Here is a 16,960-nt window from a genome sequence, read left to right on the forward strand (position 1 = left end):
ATTTTAATGGTGTATTTTCCCTCCAGCTGCTGGATGAGTGTTGACACGCACTTGCTCTATATTGTCCATGGACCTGTAATGGCAGCTTTATTGGTAAGAATATTATTTTCCGTCAACAGTTTAATAATTATTTTAGGAATGCTGCTAACCTGTACAGAAGATAAGATCCTGTACTTCAAGTGTTTTGGTCAAAGCCTGAAAGTAGCTAGAGATGTTCTGTACTCAGTATTACAAAGGCACAAAAACCAACTCCTGTAAGGAGACCTCACAGTAAAGAATCAGATTTTAAGGCAAACAGAATCAATAACTGATTTTGAAAATCAGGGAGGTCACTTAAGCATAACTTGTGATAAATGTACTGCCTTTATATGACATCAGTGAGACATTTAGGTATGCCTTAGCTGGGGTGAACTGAGTGCAGGCTGGTTGCTCAGCACAAGTTTTACTGGTCACTGAACTGGTATGGCCTAAAGGTAGGGAGATTCACTAGTCCAGAGAAGGGACTGGACTGGACTATCTCGGTAGAAGGACAAGATGCAAAGTGCAGCTCAGCAATGTGTATGCATATAGCACCTTGTGCCAGTGGTGCTATTTTACACAGTAACCCTGACCTTCCTGAAACGTGCACAAAGGGTTTTATTTCACCCAAGCCATCCTCAGTGTGTCACACAAGATACACTTTCAGCTTTTGAGCTGTCTCTTGCTTGCAAACATCTGCATGGATGTACCTGCAGTAATTACCTTGGAGATCAAATAGTAGGGTGATGAATGATCTAATAGCTGAAAAACCTGAATATGTTTCTACCCTTTCTTGAGAAGCAGTCTTGCACATCAGCAGTGTGAAGAATCCCATTCCTCCCTGCCACATAGATAGTCTGCTGCTCCCATTGACCTATATCTATTGTGGGCTTACTGGTTCAACTTGATTTCTTTTGCTGTTATAATGCCTACAAACTTCTAGGAGAGGCCATTCAACCTTTATTTTTACCACCACGCTCCAAGTCTGTAAAACTTAGCCACAAAGAAAAAAGAAGGGACTGGTTTTATGGAAAAAGAGCACTCTTTAACTGTTCTAAAAATAAGGCATTTTAATTTCTGGCCTGTGCTTATGCCATTTCCAGTATTATTTTTCTTGTGAAGATGTCAATGTCTACAGAATGTTGTCAGTGATTTGCTACTAAAAACCCCATAGTGACAGACTGACTCAGAAAAGCTGAGGATTTTTACCTTTTTAAAGTCTCTTTTCTACTTTTCAGTTATCTCCATAAATTCTAAAAGTGAAGGTGAAGACAAAGTAGGATTGAGAATAAGGTTTAGATTTAATGCTGAATGGGACCCCAGAAGTCATTTATTATTCTTTTTTTTCCAGTAGGGCACGAATGTAAAACAGTTGAAGATCTCTCAGTAGTTAAGTGATGAAATGCTTTACCAAAGCGTCATGATTTATGTTTTATTATTCTGACAGATTCAACTGAAATTTCTCATATATCTATGAAACTTGGGCATTGACATTCTTCAGAGAAACTGTGTGTCCCCATAGGTCCCATACCCCCAAAGTCATGCTGGGGTTTGTCTCACCTGGCTGCAGACATCTTCAGTGTGGACTGAAGTAAGGTACCCGAGTTGACTTTCAGACTCAGAAGAGAGACATGGTTACTCCTAGGAGAAAGTTCATCCATTCAATTAAACTTTAGACTTAAAAATGAGATTATTTTTTTCCCTGGAAACCCTAAATTTGCCCACATCAGTGTTAAAACAGTCAATGCTTCCTCGAACTGAACCCTTTAGGCTTCTTAAGGGAAGCATACAGCGCAGCTTAACACCTCCTTTCTGAAAGCATTCAAAGTACTTCCCAAGGCCTGACTCCCAAGGAGCTGCCCATTATGAGCTTCAATAAAACTAGAAAGTTACATTTTACTGTCTTTTATATGCTCTGCATTTTTATTTTGAATGTCTGTTTAATTTTAATGCTTTCATCTATAATGGCTTTGCTTTTGCAGGTCAATTTTTTCTTTTTGCTTAACATTGTCCGAGTTTTGGTGACAAAGCTAAGAGATACCCACCGTGCTGAGTCCAACATGTATATGAAAGCTGTCAGAGCCACTTTAATCCTGGTGCCCTTGCTAGGAATTCAGTTTGTTATTATTCCCTGGAGACCTGAAAACCGACTCGCTGGAGAAATATATGATTACATCATGCATATATTAATGCATTACCAGGTATGTTATACAGTAGTAACTTCAGCTTAGTTTAGGTGCTTGCTTTAGCCAAAAATGTTGTTGTCAGTTGTTTTGCCCTGAAACTGAGCATGACTGTGGTTTTGAGGTTCTTTATCAACCACTTTCACATTATTGCATTATCTGCCTTTGCAGGTCTAGCACCACTGCATAAAGCACAATGATAGGGGAAACAATGAAAAAAGTAGCAAAATCATCAGGTGACACTATCTGTAAACTGATGAGAGAAAACTGAGATCAGAGGGCTTTTATGTTCCAATGAGATTTCTGTTCAAGTGCTCAAAGTGACTGAAACTGGTGCTGTGAGGTTAATACTAAAATTAGCTGTGTATACAGACTGTTGTACAGAGGGAATGCCAACACACAGAAGAGAAGACAGACAATGAAGCTTCATTTAGGAGTTAAAATTACATTATTAGGCAGTTTAAATTAAAATATAAGCCTGGCATTTTGATTTCATAAGTCTGTTGAAAATATAGCATCATTCATTGTTATTATCTGGTTTACTGACTCTAATATATCCAGTCCTATATTGACTAGGAAAAACAGATTTCTAATGCATTTGTGAATAGTGGTCAACATGGATGAGAACAGTGACCCATTTCTTGTTTCCTTTCATACTGAAGCTAAATGCAGAAATTATTTTAATGTTGTAGTAGGAAAACAGCTTAAAAAAAATTAGTTCTGCTTTTTCTTTAAGCGAAGTGATAAATAATGCTACCAACATCTGTCCATCCTGTCATCTTAGATGGGTTTATCACCCTTATCCATTCAAAACTGTGTGTGCATAGAATAACTAAAGTTATAGGTCTATTTTTACAGTGCATGCCATCTTGTACCTCAGTTCTGCATAAAAAGAATGAATCTGTTTCTTCTGTTGTTACCTGCATCATCACTTCTTTGGTCTCAAGAGCTATAAAGGAATATCTCCAAATAACTTTTCTGTTGACAACTTGCCTAGAGTTTTAGTGAGTTAGGGTAAGATCAAGTGTTACAGTAATCATTTTAGTCTTAAAACATCTTTCAAATCATGTGAGGTTGTCAGACAGTTACAAAAAGAATGTTAATTATCTTAATTAACAATCCTAATTATAATCATTATGCAATAGAAAGTCACCAAGCAAGGTTAAAATAGAACCATAAACAAAGCCAAAGTATTGTGTAATTGTCATACTTATGGATGGGATCACGTGAGGGATCAAAGGAGGCAAGCTGATTCCTCCAGCCCTTGTTTCAGTCATCAGGAGTGATTGTCTTTCCATGCCTTGTTGACCCCAGTTGCCCCTTGCTAATACATTTTGTTTCATTTCAGCAGCAGGGATGGTGCTGGGGGCACTGTTATGGGCACATGGTAGGGGCTGCCTATGCCCCACTGCCACTGTGCCTAAAGAGGCCACTAGGCATGCCAAGGGAGACGGACCACCCAGGGCTATCCCCAGACCAGGACAGCAATGCAGACCTCATAGAAGAGCTCTTGACACTCTGCAATATAATCTCAGTGTGCTTCCCGACAGCATGTGCAATTTGACCTTTCAGGAGGGCTATTGAGTTGTCCTGATAACTGCAGCTAAATATGACTCTCCCTTTTCTCCTTAGAGCAGGTTTTAAATTGTATTCTAAACCAGACTTCCTTAATCCTTTCCCACACATTTCTTGTATGCATATTTAAGATAGCCAGCTACATAATAACTCCTCTGGTGCTCATTTTCTTCTAAGACTGATTATGTAATTAGCAGATACTGTATTAACTTCTGTAACGGCTGTATTTCCCTGCTAGCTATTGCTCTCATAAACAGCAGCACAGCCTGCTTCTCCATCAGCTAGCAGCAGTCTGTCAGTTTTTGCATCCCGTGGCATGTCAATCATATACAAGTAGGCTTCGTGGGTGCAATTATCATGTGTTTTGGTGGAAAATAGAATACATTCTCCGCTTCTTGTACTGGTTAAACGATTAATATTTTATGACTTTTCTAAAACAGACAGTTTTTCACCAGCACATCGCTGCTTTAAGTGAACATGATGGTTGATATATCAGTTACATTGTCCATGTATACAGAAATGGTGCAAACAAGCACTGCAGTGTATCGTAAAAATCAGAGGATAGAAAATGATGAATGAGAGAATTTGTTCCCACAAGAAACTGTGTAATGATACAGTTTTCACAGTTGAAAAACAACATGTTGAGATGTTATGTGCTAGCTTTCCTCTGCTAAAGTCACTTCTGAATAACAGAAGCCAGTCTGGATTGGAATTGTCCTGCTCTTTTTGCAATTGTATCAATCAATGCACACCATTTTAAGCAGCATGTTTTTTTTTTAATATGGCTGTATGTCTGCATCCCTTGTTCTGTTTCCTTTTGGAAAGGGCCCACGTTACTCCTAGTCTGTCTTTTGTTTGCTACATACCTATAGAAGCCCTTCCTGTTATCTTTGACATCCCTGGCTGGACTCAATTCTAACTGGGCCTTAGCTTTCCTGACCTGGTCCTTAGCTTCCTGGACAATGTCCCTGTTTTCTTCCCAGGCCACCTGTCCTCACTTCCACCTTTTATAAGCTTCCTTTTTCCTTCTGAGTTTTCTCAGCAGCATGTTATCCATCCATGGAGGTTTCCTGGCCCTCCTGTTGCATTTCCTTCTAGTCAGGACACGACACTCCTTTGACCCTGACCCACAAGCTCTCTTTTGGCTCATCATCTGTCCCCAGACAGAGTTCCATACTCTCTAGCATATAATTGACGTTAAATAGATGTACCCCCTCCCCATCTGCCTGTCCTGTCTTCCCTAAAAAGCCTATAACCTTCCATTCCAACACTCTAGTCATAAAAAATAAATGTGTCCTCTGTGATGTCAAACCAAACAGAAACACTTTCTCCTTCTGTGCAAAGCTGAAATCACAGGACTGCTTTTGAAAACATAAGTGTTTGGTTTGTTGGTGTTTTTTTTTACTTACTGTTCTTTGCGTTATTACTAATTTCAGAACTCTCTAATATCTTGAGCCAATAAAAATTGGGGAAAATGTTTTTCTGAAAGATAGATATTATAAAGTGTCATTTTTGTATGCAAAATTCATGTACAAAATTGCAGTAATGAAACCTCCAGCAGAGAGTAAGAGAAGCAGCAAAGTGTGAGCTCTGGTTCATGGGATGTCTCCATCATTTTGCAGCAGGTAGGCTCCCATCTTCAGCCCTCTCATGACAATCTCCCCATCTCAGTAGCAGCAGAAACTGCAGACATGTTCTTTGCTTTGCTTATTTTATTTAACCTAATATAAATGCACACTTTATAGCACAGTCCTTTGCCTCAGACACCATATGAATGTGCTGTGAAATAAGAGGATGAGGAACACAGTTTTTCTCAAAGCTCTTTATCTGCTTAAATGAGAGAGATGGGAATGGGAAGTACTTCTATGAAAAACCTTGGCCACACTTTTTTCCTTTTTTTTTTTTTTGCTGTCCATTCAGATCCAGAGGTGAGAAGAGAATGGACATGGACCAAAGCCCACACAGAGAATCACAAACTGATTTTTTTATAGCATAGCCACCTGTATAATTACATGTGCCATCATCTTCTACCATTAGTAATGGATATATCATCCAACTAAAGCCTAAACAGCAGCACAGCGTGTAATTAGGGCAGAACCTAATGCCATGGACATACTCGGGAGTAACAGGAATAAGCATGTCTATATATAACTTCTTGTTTTTTGGAGACATAAGCTAGAAGGAAAACAAATGAGGTATCAAAAACCTGTATAATTTTGCAGTGTCTGCATAAGTGTTTGCTTGTTGTTTTCTTTTCTTTTTAACCTGAGTAAATTACCATAACTTCTCTTCAAGATGCATGTCTTCTAGGAGAGTGAGATAGAAATTAAATACCTGTTAAGCAAAGAATGTCCTTGGACCAGTATAGGCACTTTGACACAGGGAAGAACTCACTATGGCGCCAGTAAGGTACATGAAGGTCTCAGAGACGCTGACTCTGGACGATCCCTAAGGCATGATTTGGGTGAAAGCCACATTCATCTGGTCTTTGCATAGTTCCAGAAATAAAGATTTTTCAGACGAAGTCATTGAAGGCCTTAATATTACAATAAATGTATTCTTCATTTCTGGCTTCAGTACCACAGCCAAAGTTATCCTGCTGGCAGCAGACAGTGTGTCACAGGTCAGTTTGACAACTCCACACAGTGGCAGAAAGAGATAATTGACCTAGAGATCCCATCCTCAATAGGAATTGCACCCTGAGCAAAAAAACAACAGCAGTTACAGATAATATGGAAGATGTATGTCAAAGAGGTACGAGAAATAACCTGTAAGCCTTACATGAAATAACCTACATCCAGTCTTTCACATGTTTTAATAGATCCATTGTAGAATTATCATCATCCTAAGCCTTCCTGACTCTGAAAAGACAAAGTTGTGTCTGTTACTGATAGGTCTATAGCTTTACAGCTGAAGATACCAGTAGTACTGAGCCATGGGCAAAACTTCATGATAAAATGGAAACAGAAATAGCGCTGGAAGAGCCCAGAGGGCTGTTGCTGGTGCAAGAAGAGCAATGAGACATAATATAAGACAAACTGGAGAAAATAATTTCTTCAGCCCAAGATGTACCATCTACATGGTCTCAAAATAACAAGGAGCCAGATGTGCTCTCAACTCACTCCAGACCAGAAGAGCAATTAGCAGGGATACGAGGCATCACCACAGCTTCCTCTTTAGCTTTTCTGTCTGAAGTTGGCTCGAAAAAATGCTAGTTAAGGGAGCAGCACTCTACAACAGAAGACAAGTAGAGCAATTGCAGGGTGTAGAAGAGGAATTCAAGTATTATACAGGAAGTGAAATGGAAAATGCTTTCACTTCAGTAGTTCAGGTTCAGTTTCTGCCTTTAGGTGAACTGCAGTTCCCGAATTCCCCCTGAGCACCTTTGCTGAAGAATAGACTTACAAAATTTCTCTGCTTCTTCCTCTCCTCCTGCTGTCTTTCATGTCTGCCTCATGTGGACTGTCCACTGAGCGTCCCTACTCCCAGAGGAGATCAAGATACATTTCATTTGCTAGCTGACTGCTGTTAATAAAAACATACTTTGGCAAACTAGCAAAAAGACCCCTGCTGCAGCCATGTACCATGCAGTTCAAAACAGCAGATGTTTTGCAAGACTCTGCAAATTACTGTAGTGTGTGCAGCACAAGAGAAAAATCAATATAGGCCACTGGGAAGTGATGCATTTGCTCTCCTTGCATAAATTTTCCATTTAGGAGTCTGTGGTCTGACAAAGTCCTGCTTTAAAGGTGTAAGGTTTTGGTTGACTTCTCTGTGGCGTTTCTCGAACCAGAGCTAATGGACAATCTGTTGTGCATTGTATATTGTATACTGGGATTTGAGGGTTTTGAGAATACTCACTGTTTTACCAAAGCATGAAAAGAAACGTTTTTTTTCTCACTATGTCTACCCTTCCTCCTCCTCACACGTGCTTTTCTGTGTTGATATTTGAAGTCATGTCAAGTTACAAGTTCTCTGGTAGAAAAAAATTTTTGGAGTAAAATAATTGCCAAAATTGCAGTGGTTAGCACCTCTTCAAACCAGCCTGTGTATCTCTAATACGTATTTTGTTAAAACAGTTATTTCTTACCCTTCTTTTGTCATCCAAAATACGCAGTTGAGAGTCCAAGACGTTTTAACAAAGCATTAGCTACAATTTAACTGGCAATGAGTTAAATGAGGGTTTATAAAAAAGATACAGCTGTAAAGCCCTTCAGAGCAGCCCTTGGGAACACAAGCTATTGTACTGCAGTTTTCCCCTCCATTTCACAAACTGCTGTACATTTAGTTTATAATAACTGCTCTAAGTAATTTAAAATGAAGGGATTTGGCTCCCAGTGATGCTATGTAACACTATTTTAATAAGAGCAAGTGTGGTTAGTATGTGGACCAGTGTAACTACATGATTCTGAGCGGCAGGCTCTATGTGCAAGAATTTTCTCTTACTAATTACACACTTTCCCACCTTGTGTTTCTACCTTCACCCTGTTTAATCTTGTAGCAGTAGTGAAATGTTATCTGAACAACCGTGGCAATAATTAAATTAATTTTAAGCCATTTAGGACTCAGCTCTGATCTACAATTTCTCTTCTCTATTTTCTGCGCCACCCTCAACCACCACCTTCTAACTCAACTGTTGTGTTTTGGTTCTTTTTTTTCCTTTTTCTAACCACTTATACCTCTTTTCACATCCTCTCCATCCATCGTGATGCCACACATACAAATTCATTTATCCTGACATACAGTTCAATTTAAAGCCTTCCTGGTGCAGAAGGATTCTTCTTGGCCAAGAGCTTTTAACTGGGTAACTGCACTCTGGCAACATATAGGACACAAGTCCTCTGCCAGCTTTTCAGCAAGGTCAGTGCAGTGTGGTACTCCACTCTAAGCAAAATATAGACCTACATTACAAACAGTTTAATTTTCCTTTTCCAGGCCTCTTGTACAAAAATAACTTCATAGCCAAACTAGATAATCTATAAATGCTAGTGTCCTGTTTTAAGCCCAGCTGGTAACAGCACCATGCAGCCACTCTGGGATGGGGAGGAGAATGAAAAGACTGTAAGTCCCACAGGCTGAGATAAGAACAGTCCAGTAACTAAAGTATAATATAAAAACTCTACTGCTACTACTACTACTACTACTAATAATAATAATGGAAATAACAAGGGGAGAAAATATAAAACTCAAAGGGAAAAGGGAAAAAAGACAATAAACACAAGTGATGCACAATGCAATTGCTCACCACCCACTGACTGATACCCAGCTCAGCCCAAGCAACGATCCTTTCTGGGACTCACCCCAGTTTATATGCTGGGCATGATGTGCTGTGGTATGGAATACCCCTTTGGCTAGTTTGGGTCAGGTGTCTGTTTCTGCTCCCTCCCAGCTTCTTGTGTCTATCCTCACTGGCAGATCATGAGAGACTAAAGAGTCCTTGATCAGGGTAGGCGCTACTTGGCAACAACTAAAACATCTGTGTGTTATCATTGTTTTGAGACTAAAGCCAAATGCAGCACTGCACCAGCTACTAGGAAGGAGAAAAAAAAATCACTGTTACAGCTGAAACGAGGACAGCTAGTAATATAGAAAAATGTTAAAATATGTTGAAAGACAAAAAATCGATGTAATAAGATAACTGTGAAAGAGGGGGAGGTTAAGTGGAGGTTCTGCGATGCAGAGGAAGTGGACTAATGATTTTTGTCTTGTACCCATGAAGTCCAAATTTCCAAACACCAAAAAAATTTTGCATATTCTGATCTCTAAACTCTTTTCTTTTACTTTTTCTTAGGGCTTACTTGTGGCGACTATATTCTGCTTCTTCAATGGTGAGGTAAGCATGTGAAATATAGCAAATGAATGGAACCTGAAAAATAGTCACAATAGTGGTCATTAATCATGCCACACTGTAAACTTTGAAATCACATGTCACTTTTTACTCTCTATAAACAGGCATGCATTTTTGAAAGATCTCTGCAGAGCGAGACTTGAGCCTCTCTGAGCAGATGAATCAGGAGTGCTACCATTACCCAAAAGAGGGACAGGCCTGATATTCTACCCCTACCAGCTGCAATTTTGAGACGGAAGTCTAAGCAAAGAAGAATACTCTGCTTCTGTTTCTGCCCCAGAATAGTGGGAAGGACAAGGATGCCCCATAAGAAGTAGTGGGCATCTGCAGGGGCATGTCCTGGAGAGCCCTGTGCTGCTTTTAGCGTCAGAGCCATGGCAGATGCTATCCCCTGTAGCACTGTCAGAGTAGAGGAGCCTGAAGGAGTATGATTACTTTCGCTCCTTTGAGGATTAGCCTTTTTAAGGTCAGTGTTTTTCACATAGTAATTGAAAAATAAAAGCACTTGAGGCGAAGATGTCTCCCATTCTCTTACAGCTGGATCAATATTGTATGTACCTGTAGCTGGATTTAGGTCCACTTCATTACCTTTTGCTTGTTTTTTCTTAACAAAAAAAAAAAAAAAGCAGATTAAAATATGTCAAGAACCATTTAAATTCCTACAGTGAGCCATTTTCCAAAGGCGGTTAGCAGAAAAATATATCAGGAGCATTCAACTGTAGCAAAATAAAACACCACCTATCTTAGCCAAGCTAGGAAGTTCTTTAAAAAGTTATTTTTGAATCAGAGCAGCTGAATTAGATACGGAACAAACTTTGTGATGTTAACACTCAGTATGTCAACTTAAAGAGATATTTGTACTCCTGTTTATCCCCAAATCCCAAGTAATGATGTGGCCATGCTGATGTTTTGATAGCGATTTGAAGCAAATTATGTTATTGATAAGGTGCTACTGGCTGCTTTGCTAACTTTCAGTATGGCAGAGAGTATTAAATTCTGCCACCACTTGTCAGCATCACTGTCCATTCCCCTCTGGCTGGCTCCCTGCATAAACATACAGAAAAGTGCAACAGTAGAAAAGATTAGAGGCCTCCTGCTGTAATTCTGTAGCATGGCTTCTCAGGAGACATACAAAAGAATGACAAAGCGTGAGCAGCTAATGACACCACAACCTAACATCAAATGATAGCTGTAGAGATCATGCTGCAGAAGTTCATGGTTTCATGGACCCAATTAAACAAAGCTGGAGAGATGTACAACTCTTTTCCTATCACATTTCTGTCCCCAGAATCTGCAGGCTAGTAACACTTTTATCCTTCTTCCTTACTATCATCCCTTTCTGGCACAGTCTAATCTCCATGCCCTGGAAACACAGAAAGACTACCAATTCTCCCTGGTAGGGAGGACCTGGCATGGAGAAAGAAGAGTAGTAGCCAAATAGTTTCTGAAACAACCTTTCCCCATAGGAATGACTGAATAGATATGTACAGGCAGTGCTCTAGCATGTTCTCACTTGCCTCCAAACAGTGTGTTACCCAAAAATCACGGTCTTGAACACTGTCTTCTTCCTTCTTAGTTTTACCCAGCATCACCTTACTTTTCTTTCAGATTAAATTTTGAAAACCAAATTTGCTTAATATTTGGTAGCTGTAGTGTAAAAAAGGTTGATGACTCCGTAATTCTCCAACTCTAATTAGAACATATAGATTTGTGCCTAGATTAAAGGCTGTAGCAACGCTAAAAGTGAGGAAAGGCTGCAAGAAAATGCACTGAAAACATAATGTATTTTAAAGGCTGTTTGTTTCTTAGATATGTTTCCTCTGATAGCTCTAATTCCAAAGTACTTTTGGCAATGCCAGTGTCAGAAAAACAAATCCACATTTACAACTCCAGGAATACAATTTTCAAGTTATGCAATAATGAATATATCTGGAACATCTGTTTGTCAGCATCATTGTAGACCATACATATAATTTAATTCAAAATTAGATTGCAGGGTATGGATCAATTTACCTGTCGTATGAACTAATCTATAGTATGCAAGGCAGAAAACTAAAAGCCACATTCCACGAATGAAAATTAGTCTAAAACAAATACACAGTTCTTTTTTTGTTCACTAAGTGTTGTATTACATTTAATTTAGAATTCAGAATAAATGTATTTGTATTAAGAAAATACACCACATTAATACATGATATTCAGATGTCCAACCTCAGAGACACACTGCAATCTGTGGACTTCTGTGTTGACAGAACTGCTTTCAGGAAGCAACAATAGCAGCCAGTCATTCCTTACATAGACTGAAGCTGCATGGTCTAGATCCAAATCCTAAAAAACAGCAATAGTCACCAAACCCCTAGCTGCTTCTGAAAGCTTTTTAGACACATCTGGCAGCCCCCAGTAAAAAGGCCTCTTCCTTGTGAAAGGCTCTTATCTGAATACCCACTTTGGATAGATAAATTGTCAGTGAGCCATCACTGAAGGGACACATCTGGAAAGGATGATGCCAAAATGAGATAAAAATTAATGTGATATTGAAATGTTGCTTCCAGTTTTGTACTTTATTGCTTCCATAAGTAATCTCATGGACAGCTTACCTATCTCCAAGTAGCTCTACACTGCATCTAGGATTAATGACTCCTTTTAGGATTAACAGTTGAGCAGCTATCAGAAAACATTCATCAGTGTTGGGCAGTAAGAACAAACGGCCATGGGAATTCAGGTTTCCAGGCATATTGAGAGTGATTTTTGGTGGTGCTTGGGTACTTTTCACCATTACACCCATTTTCAGAATTATTGTATCTGCTTCAGACTTCCAGACTGACTAACATAACCAGTGGCAGGGATGCTAAGAAACCCACTCGTTATTTTCTTATAGGTAGACAGAGAGCCAAAGATGACACCTCTCTAATATGGACTGAAGAGAGTCTGGTGCTACTTGCATCAGCACATTACCAGTAAACATCAAGCAAGTTTATGTAACTACACTAGCTGTGCTAGAGTAGTATTTATTCCTGCAATTACACAATATGTAGATATATAAGGCACAAAACCTATAGAAGAACAGCAACAGACTAATGAATGCCAGGATGGTATTAGGTCCTCCCACAAAGGGAGTGCTGGTCTGAGTTTGGTTGCCCAAGAAAACTAAGCTGAGGTAACTTCCCCCAGTCTTGCTGTGTGCAGAAAGACATAGACCAAAGCCACAGTCTGGTCTTCAGTCATGGCAGGAGATTGTTTCCAAGCTGCTGTGTACATCTGCTGCCATAGAGCTCAAAATTGGTGCTCATGAGAAAATTCCTTGTGGGGCAAGGAGATTAATTTTAGTACTACGGGAGCCTGAATACTCTGGGATTTACTTTTTCCTACTGGAATATTTAACTTCAAGGCTGCAATACATGAAGTTTAGCCAGGACAAACAATGCTAAACGCAGTACCACCTGACAGTGTTTTATGTTGCATTCATTGCCTACTACCTCACCGATCTCACTTTAGTGCCATGAGCCCATCTGTAGAAAGAAATGTAAAAATATAAATAGCTGTGCTGATGCCTGCATTCAAGTGGAAGAACACATAAACAACGGGTTTGCATGTGACTTTTAGTGACTTTTAAAATGACTGATTTTCTTGTGCATTTTCATAAATAAATCTCAGTGTCCAGCAGCACTGTAGGTTCTCTGTCCAACAACAACAGTTGTTGTACAGATGATACAAGGTCTCTGCAATAATCTGCTCACCAGACCATATTTCCAGGCCTGAGATTGTTTCTAGACTTCAAGGCTGGCCAGCAAAATGGAAAGTCTGTTTGGAAGAAAAACCCAACCATATATTTTGTGTGGCAGAGAGGCATGAATGGCTAATAGGGAAGAGAAAACTCTTTAAAATCCTAAAAGGCAGAGCAAATAAACTCATGCTTTTCATTTCTTTTGACTTTACTTGCTTTCATCTGCTATCAGAGCAGAAAGCATGGCAGTCATCACTGCCCCTCCTGGTCCCCAGGAGCCTCTTTGGTCGTTAATGCATTATAGCCATGCATGTGATTTTCAGTAATGCTGCTTACATATTTAAAATCTATGCATGGCCAGTTTTAGTTGGCACTGAATTATGATCATCTGAGATCCTTGGAATCATGGCAGAAATCTAGATTAACACGTTGTTTTGCTCAAGTGCAGCAGCTTGTACTATCCATTATCCATTTGTGGCCAGATTCCTGCATGGGCCAGCAGTTCAACAGAGAATAAAAACACAGCTGCTTTGACCTTGTGCTCTCACTGTTCTGTGGAGCCTTTTAAACCTTTATAATGGCACTTCTAATTGTGGGCTGAACTGGAAGAGATGTGCCTGTTCTCTCCTTGACCGTACATACAGTTTAAGTGTCATTCCCTTCTGAGAAGAAAATTATAAGCTCCTCATGGCAGGGTTTTTAAGACTCAGTGACTTTGTTCTTCCCTCCTCAGTTAAACATGTTGTCTCCAGACATGTGATTGCCCTAGTGGTCCAGTTCTAATGAGAGCAGCTTGAGAACTCAGGAGCTCATCACCTTCACAGCAGCTTTTCTTCCTATGCAAGAGCCATCAAAGCCTTGAGGTCTATGCAAGGGACAGGGGAAGGGAGATAGGAGAGGAACAGGAAGGCTATAAGAGCATGTTCTTGCCATCTTCACTAAAGACCCTGGGATAAATCTGAATGGATGAACTGCTGTGAAATGAAAACACTTCGATACTTAGGGACAGAAGGCCAGAGGTTCATGGTGGCTAGAGGTGCTAAAGACCCTGGTGGTGGTGGTGAAGAGATAGCTGCAGGTTTGCAGAGCAGCCCTGCACACCCAAGAATTCTGCTTTATCCTCACTGTGTCCAGCATTAGTTACAGTGTGAGTGCCAGAAACTTCTTCTCAGTGAGGGTGACGGAACACTGGAACAGGCTGCCCAGGGAGGTTGTGGAGTCTCCTTCCCTGGAGACATTCAAAACCCGCCTGGACACATTCCTGTGTAACCTTATCTAGGTGTTCCTGCTCCGGCAGGGGGATTGGACTAGATGATCTTTCGAGGTCCCTTCCAATCTCTAGCATACTGTGATACTGTGATACACCTGAATATGCAGTCAGAGAAGGGATTCTTATTCCCTGGAAGGGCTCAATAGATCAAGTCATCTCCTAGCACCATATATATAACATCACTCTTAATGTTAATGTTGAATAAAATATTTTTATTCCTAGAAGGTTAATGCCCAAAGTTTGAGATTTTCTGTGATGCAGAGGGCTATGACCAATGATATTTTTTTTTGCCAGCACATAACCTGCTCTTAAATTACCTGAACAAAACCTCTGTTTAGCAGTACTAATCCTCCAACTCTTTCTACAAAATTACCCCTGGAAAGCTCCTGAAGTGTACTTGCCATTCATGGCCAGTTGTGCTCAAGGTTAAGTTTCTTCAGGGATCACAATGCATTTGCCGTTCCAGGGGCAAGGATCCAACTGCAGCATCAGATAGGTTTTAATCCACATCCCTCCTTCCTTTTCTCTCTTCTACTGTAGCATTCTGCTGTATTCCCCTGTAGCAATCTGTTTCACATTTACCTCTTGTGGGAACAGATCACCTATACCCTCTCTTCACAAGCAGCAACTGCAGAAACTGTAATTGCTACCATAGGGTAAGTAGCGAGGGAGTTAAGGCTGAGACCTGAGCAACTGCTACTGCTTCTGGAACTGGGAGCAGGGGTGAGGAGAGGGATAGATTGAACCTAATGGAATTAGACCTAAATCCTTTCCTTTCCTTTCCTTTCCTTTCCTTTCCTTTCCTTTCCTTTCCTTTCCTTTCCTTTCCTTTCCTTTCCTTTCCTTTCCTTTCCTTTCCTTTCCTTTTTCCTTTCCTTTCCTTTTTCCTTTCCTTTCCTTTCCTTTCCTTTCCTTTCCTTTCCTTTCCTTTCCTTTCCTTTCCTTTCCTTTCCTTTCCTTTCCTTTCCTTTTTTTCCTTCAACATATTTTAGAACATCTCATATAGGGATTTAGATTATGCCTAGCTATGTGTTTCTTTAACAGGTACAAGGAGCTTTGAAGAGGCAGTGGACACAGTACAAAACTCAGTGGGGCCAAAGGCGCCGAGAACACTGTTCCACGCGATCTACCTCCTACACTGCCACATCTATCACGGAGGTCCCTGTCTACTTGTACCATCATGATTCCAACAATGAACAGTTAAATGGAAGATACATAGAGGACTCTGAACTTGTTGCATTAAAATCTGGGGAGACATCTGCCTAGCTCAGCACCAGCCATTGCAAATACATCATTTCACGTTCTACTTGTGAACAAAGTGGGGACAAGGGTGGGAGTGTGCAAATCCAAGCCGCTGTGTCAGAGGTCAAGACCAGGTGAAAACACATAGTTGTCAAACCACATCAGCCTCTGACAGCAATGGCGCAGAGGGAGTCTGATGCAGACCTGGGAATAGCATTTCTTCCTGTGCACTTCAGCAGGGAGTGAGCATGGACCTACTATCCGGGCTATGTAATCTTCACATTTCCTGATACCAGTCGTGGGAGTGACATGTAGTAAGTAGTAGTAAGTGCCAGGTAGCCTGTAATAAATTGGAAAGAAAGAACCGGTACGAGCCAATTGGAACCTTTCAGTACTTTTTGCTTTCAGTACTTTCCTTTAACACTAGATTTTGAACTATCAACTTTCACAAGATGTAACTAGTTTGGAGTCCTTTGTTTTCCCCCTTCTAATAAGCTCAGTGACTGCTTAAAAGGTTTTGCACATTGCAAGACAAATCAAACATATGAACAGAAAAAGAGTCTCTCCAGAGTATTCAGATCTTGATCTTCAAGGGATGCCCAAATTATTACCATCCCTACAGGATACCCCAAAATATTATCATCCCATTAGCAGGTGCATAAAGCAAAGGAAGGTGAAATAGACATTGCATACCAAGATCTCAAATGCCTTCAGAGAAACAGATCAGTTCTTTAGGCTGCATCAAACAAGTCCTGAAGGCACCTCAAAATAGTTTTTGTTAACAGTACTGATAGATCAAAAATTTTTATTTATAGGAAATAAAAATTTTCAGCCTATCATCACTCTTCCCAGGAACTCATCATTAAGCCACGATTCTTTCACTCTGAATAAGCTGGGAAATTTGTTTGGAAATCATTATTTTCTTTAATAGCCATTCTGAGATGAATGCTAAATGAGTTCTTGTCTCTTATAAAATTATGACCATAGCAGTAAAGGATCCCAGGTAAGAGATAGCAAATTGATGTCTTAGCACAGGAGGTATCTGGTTTTAGGATCTGGTTCAGACTGCCTAATCTTAAACTAGTTCTGCCATAAACATC

At 40.1% G+C, this 16,960-nt stretch overlaps 1 protein-coding gene across 2 annotated transcripts in view; it reads left to right on the top strand.

Moving 5' to 3' along the window:
• Nucleotides 1-16,158, top strand: part of CALCR (calcitonin receptor) — a 171,412-nt gene extending 155,254 nt beyond the window's left edge. For both annotated transcript variants that reach the window (XM_062604981.1, XM_062604982.1), the window contains 4 exons: nucleotides 27-93; nucleotides 2,001-2,219; nucleotides 9,568-9,609; nucleotides 15,663-16,158. In XM_062604981.1, the coding sequence (XP_062460965.1) occupies nucleotides 27-93; nucleotides 2,001-2,219; nucleotides 9,568-9,609; nucleotides 15,663-15,884 (550 nt within the window). In that variant the 3' untranslated portion in view covers nucleotides 15,885-16,158. The remainder of the gene's footprint in view (nucleotides 1-26; nucleotides 94-2,000; nucleotides 2,220-9,567; nucleotides 9,610-15,662) is intronic.
• The last annotated feature ends 802 nt before the right edge of the window (nucleotides 16,159-16,960 follow it).

The sequence above is a fragment of the Pezoporus occidentalis genome, unplaced genomic scaffold (genome assembly GCF_034315485.1).
Source record: "Pezoporus occidentalis ecotype Australia unplaced genomic scaffold, CSIRO_AGI_Poc_V1 ctg9, whole genome shotgun sequence".
Taxonomy (NCBI): domain Eukaryota; kingdom Metazoa; phylum Chordata; class Aves; order Psittaciformes; family Psittacidae; genus Pezoporus; species Pezoporus occidentalis.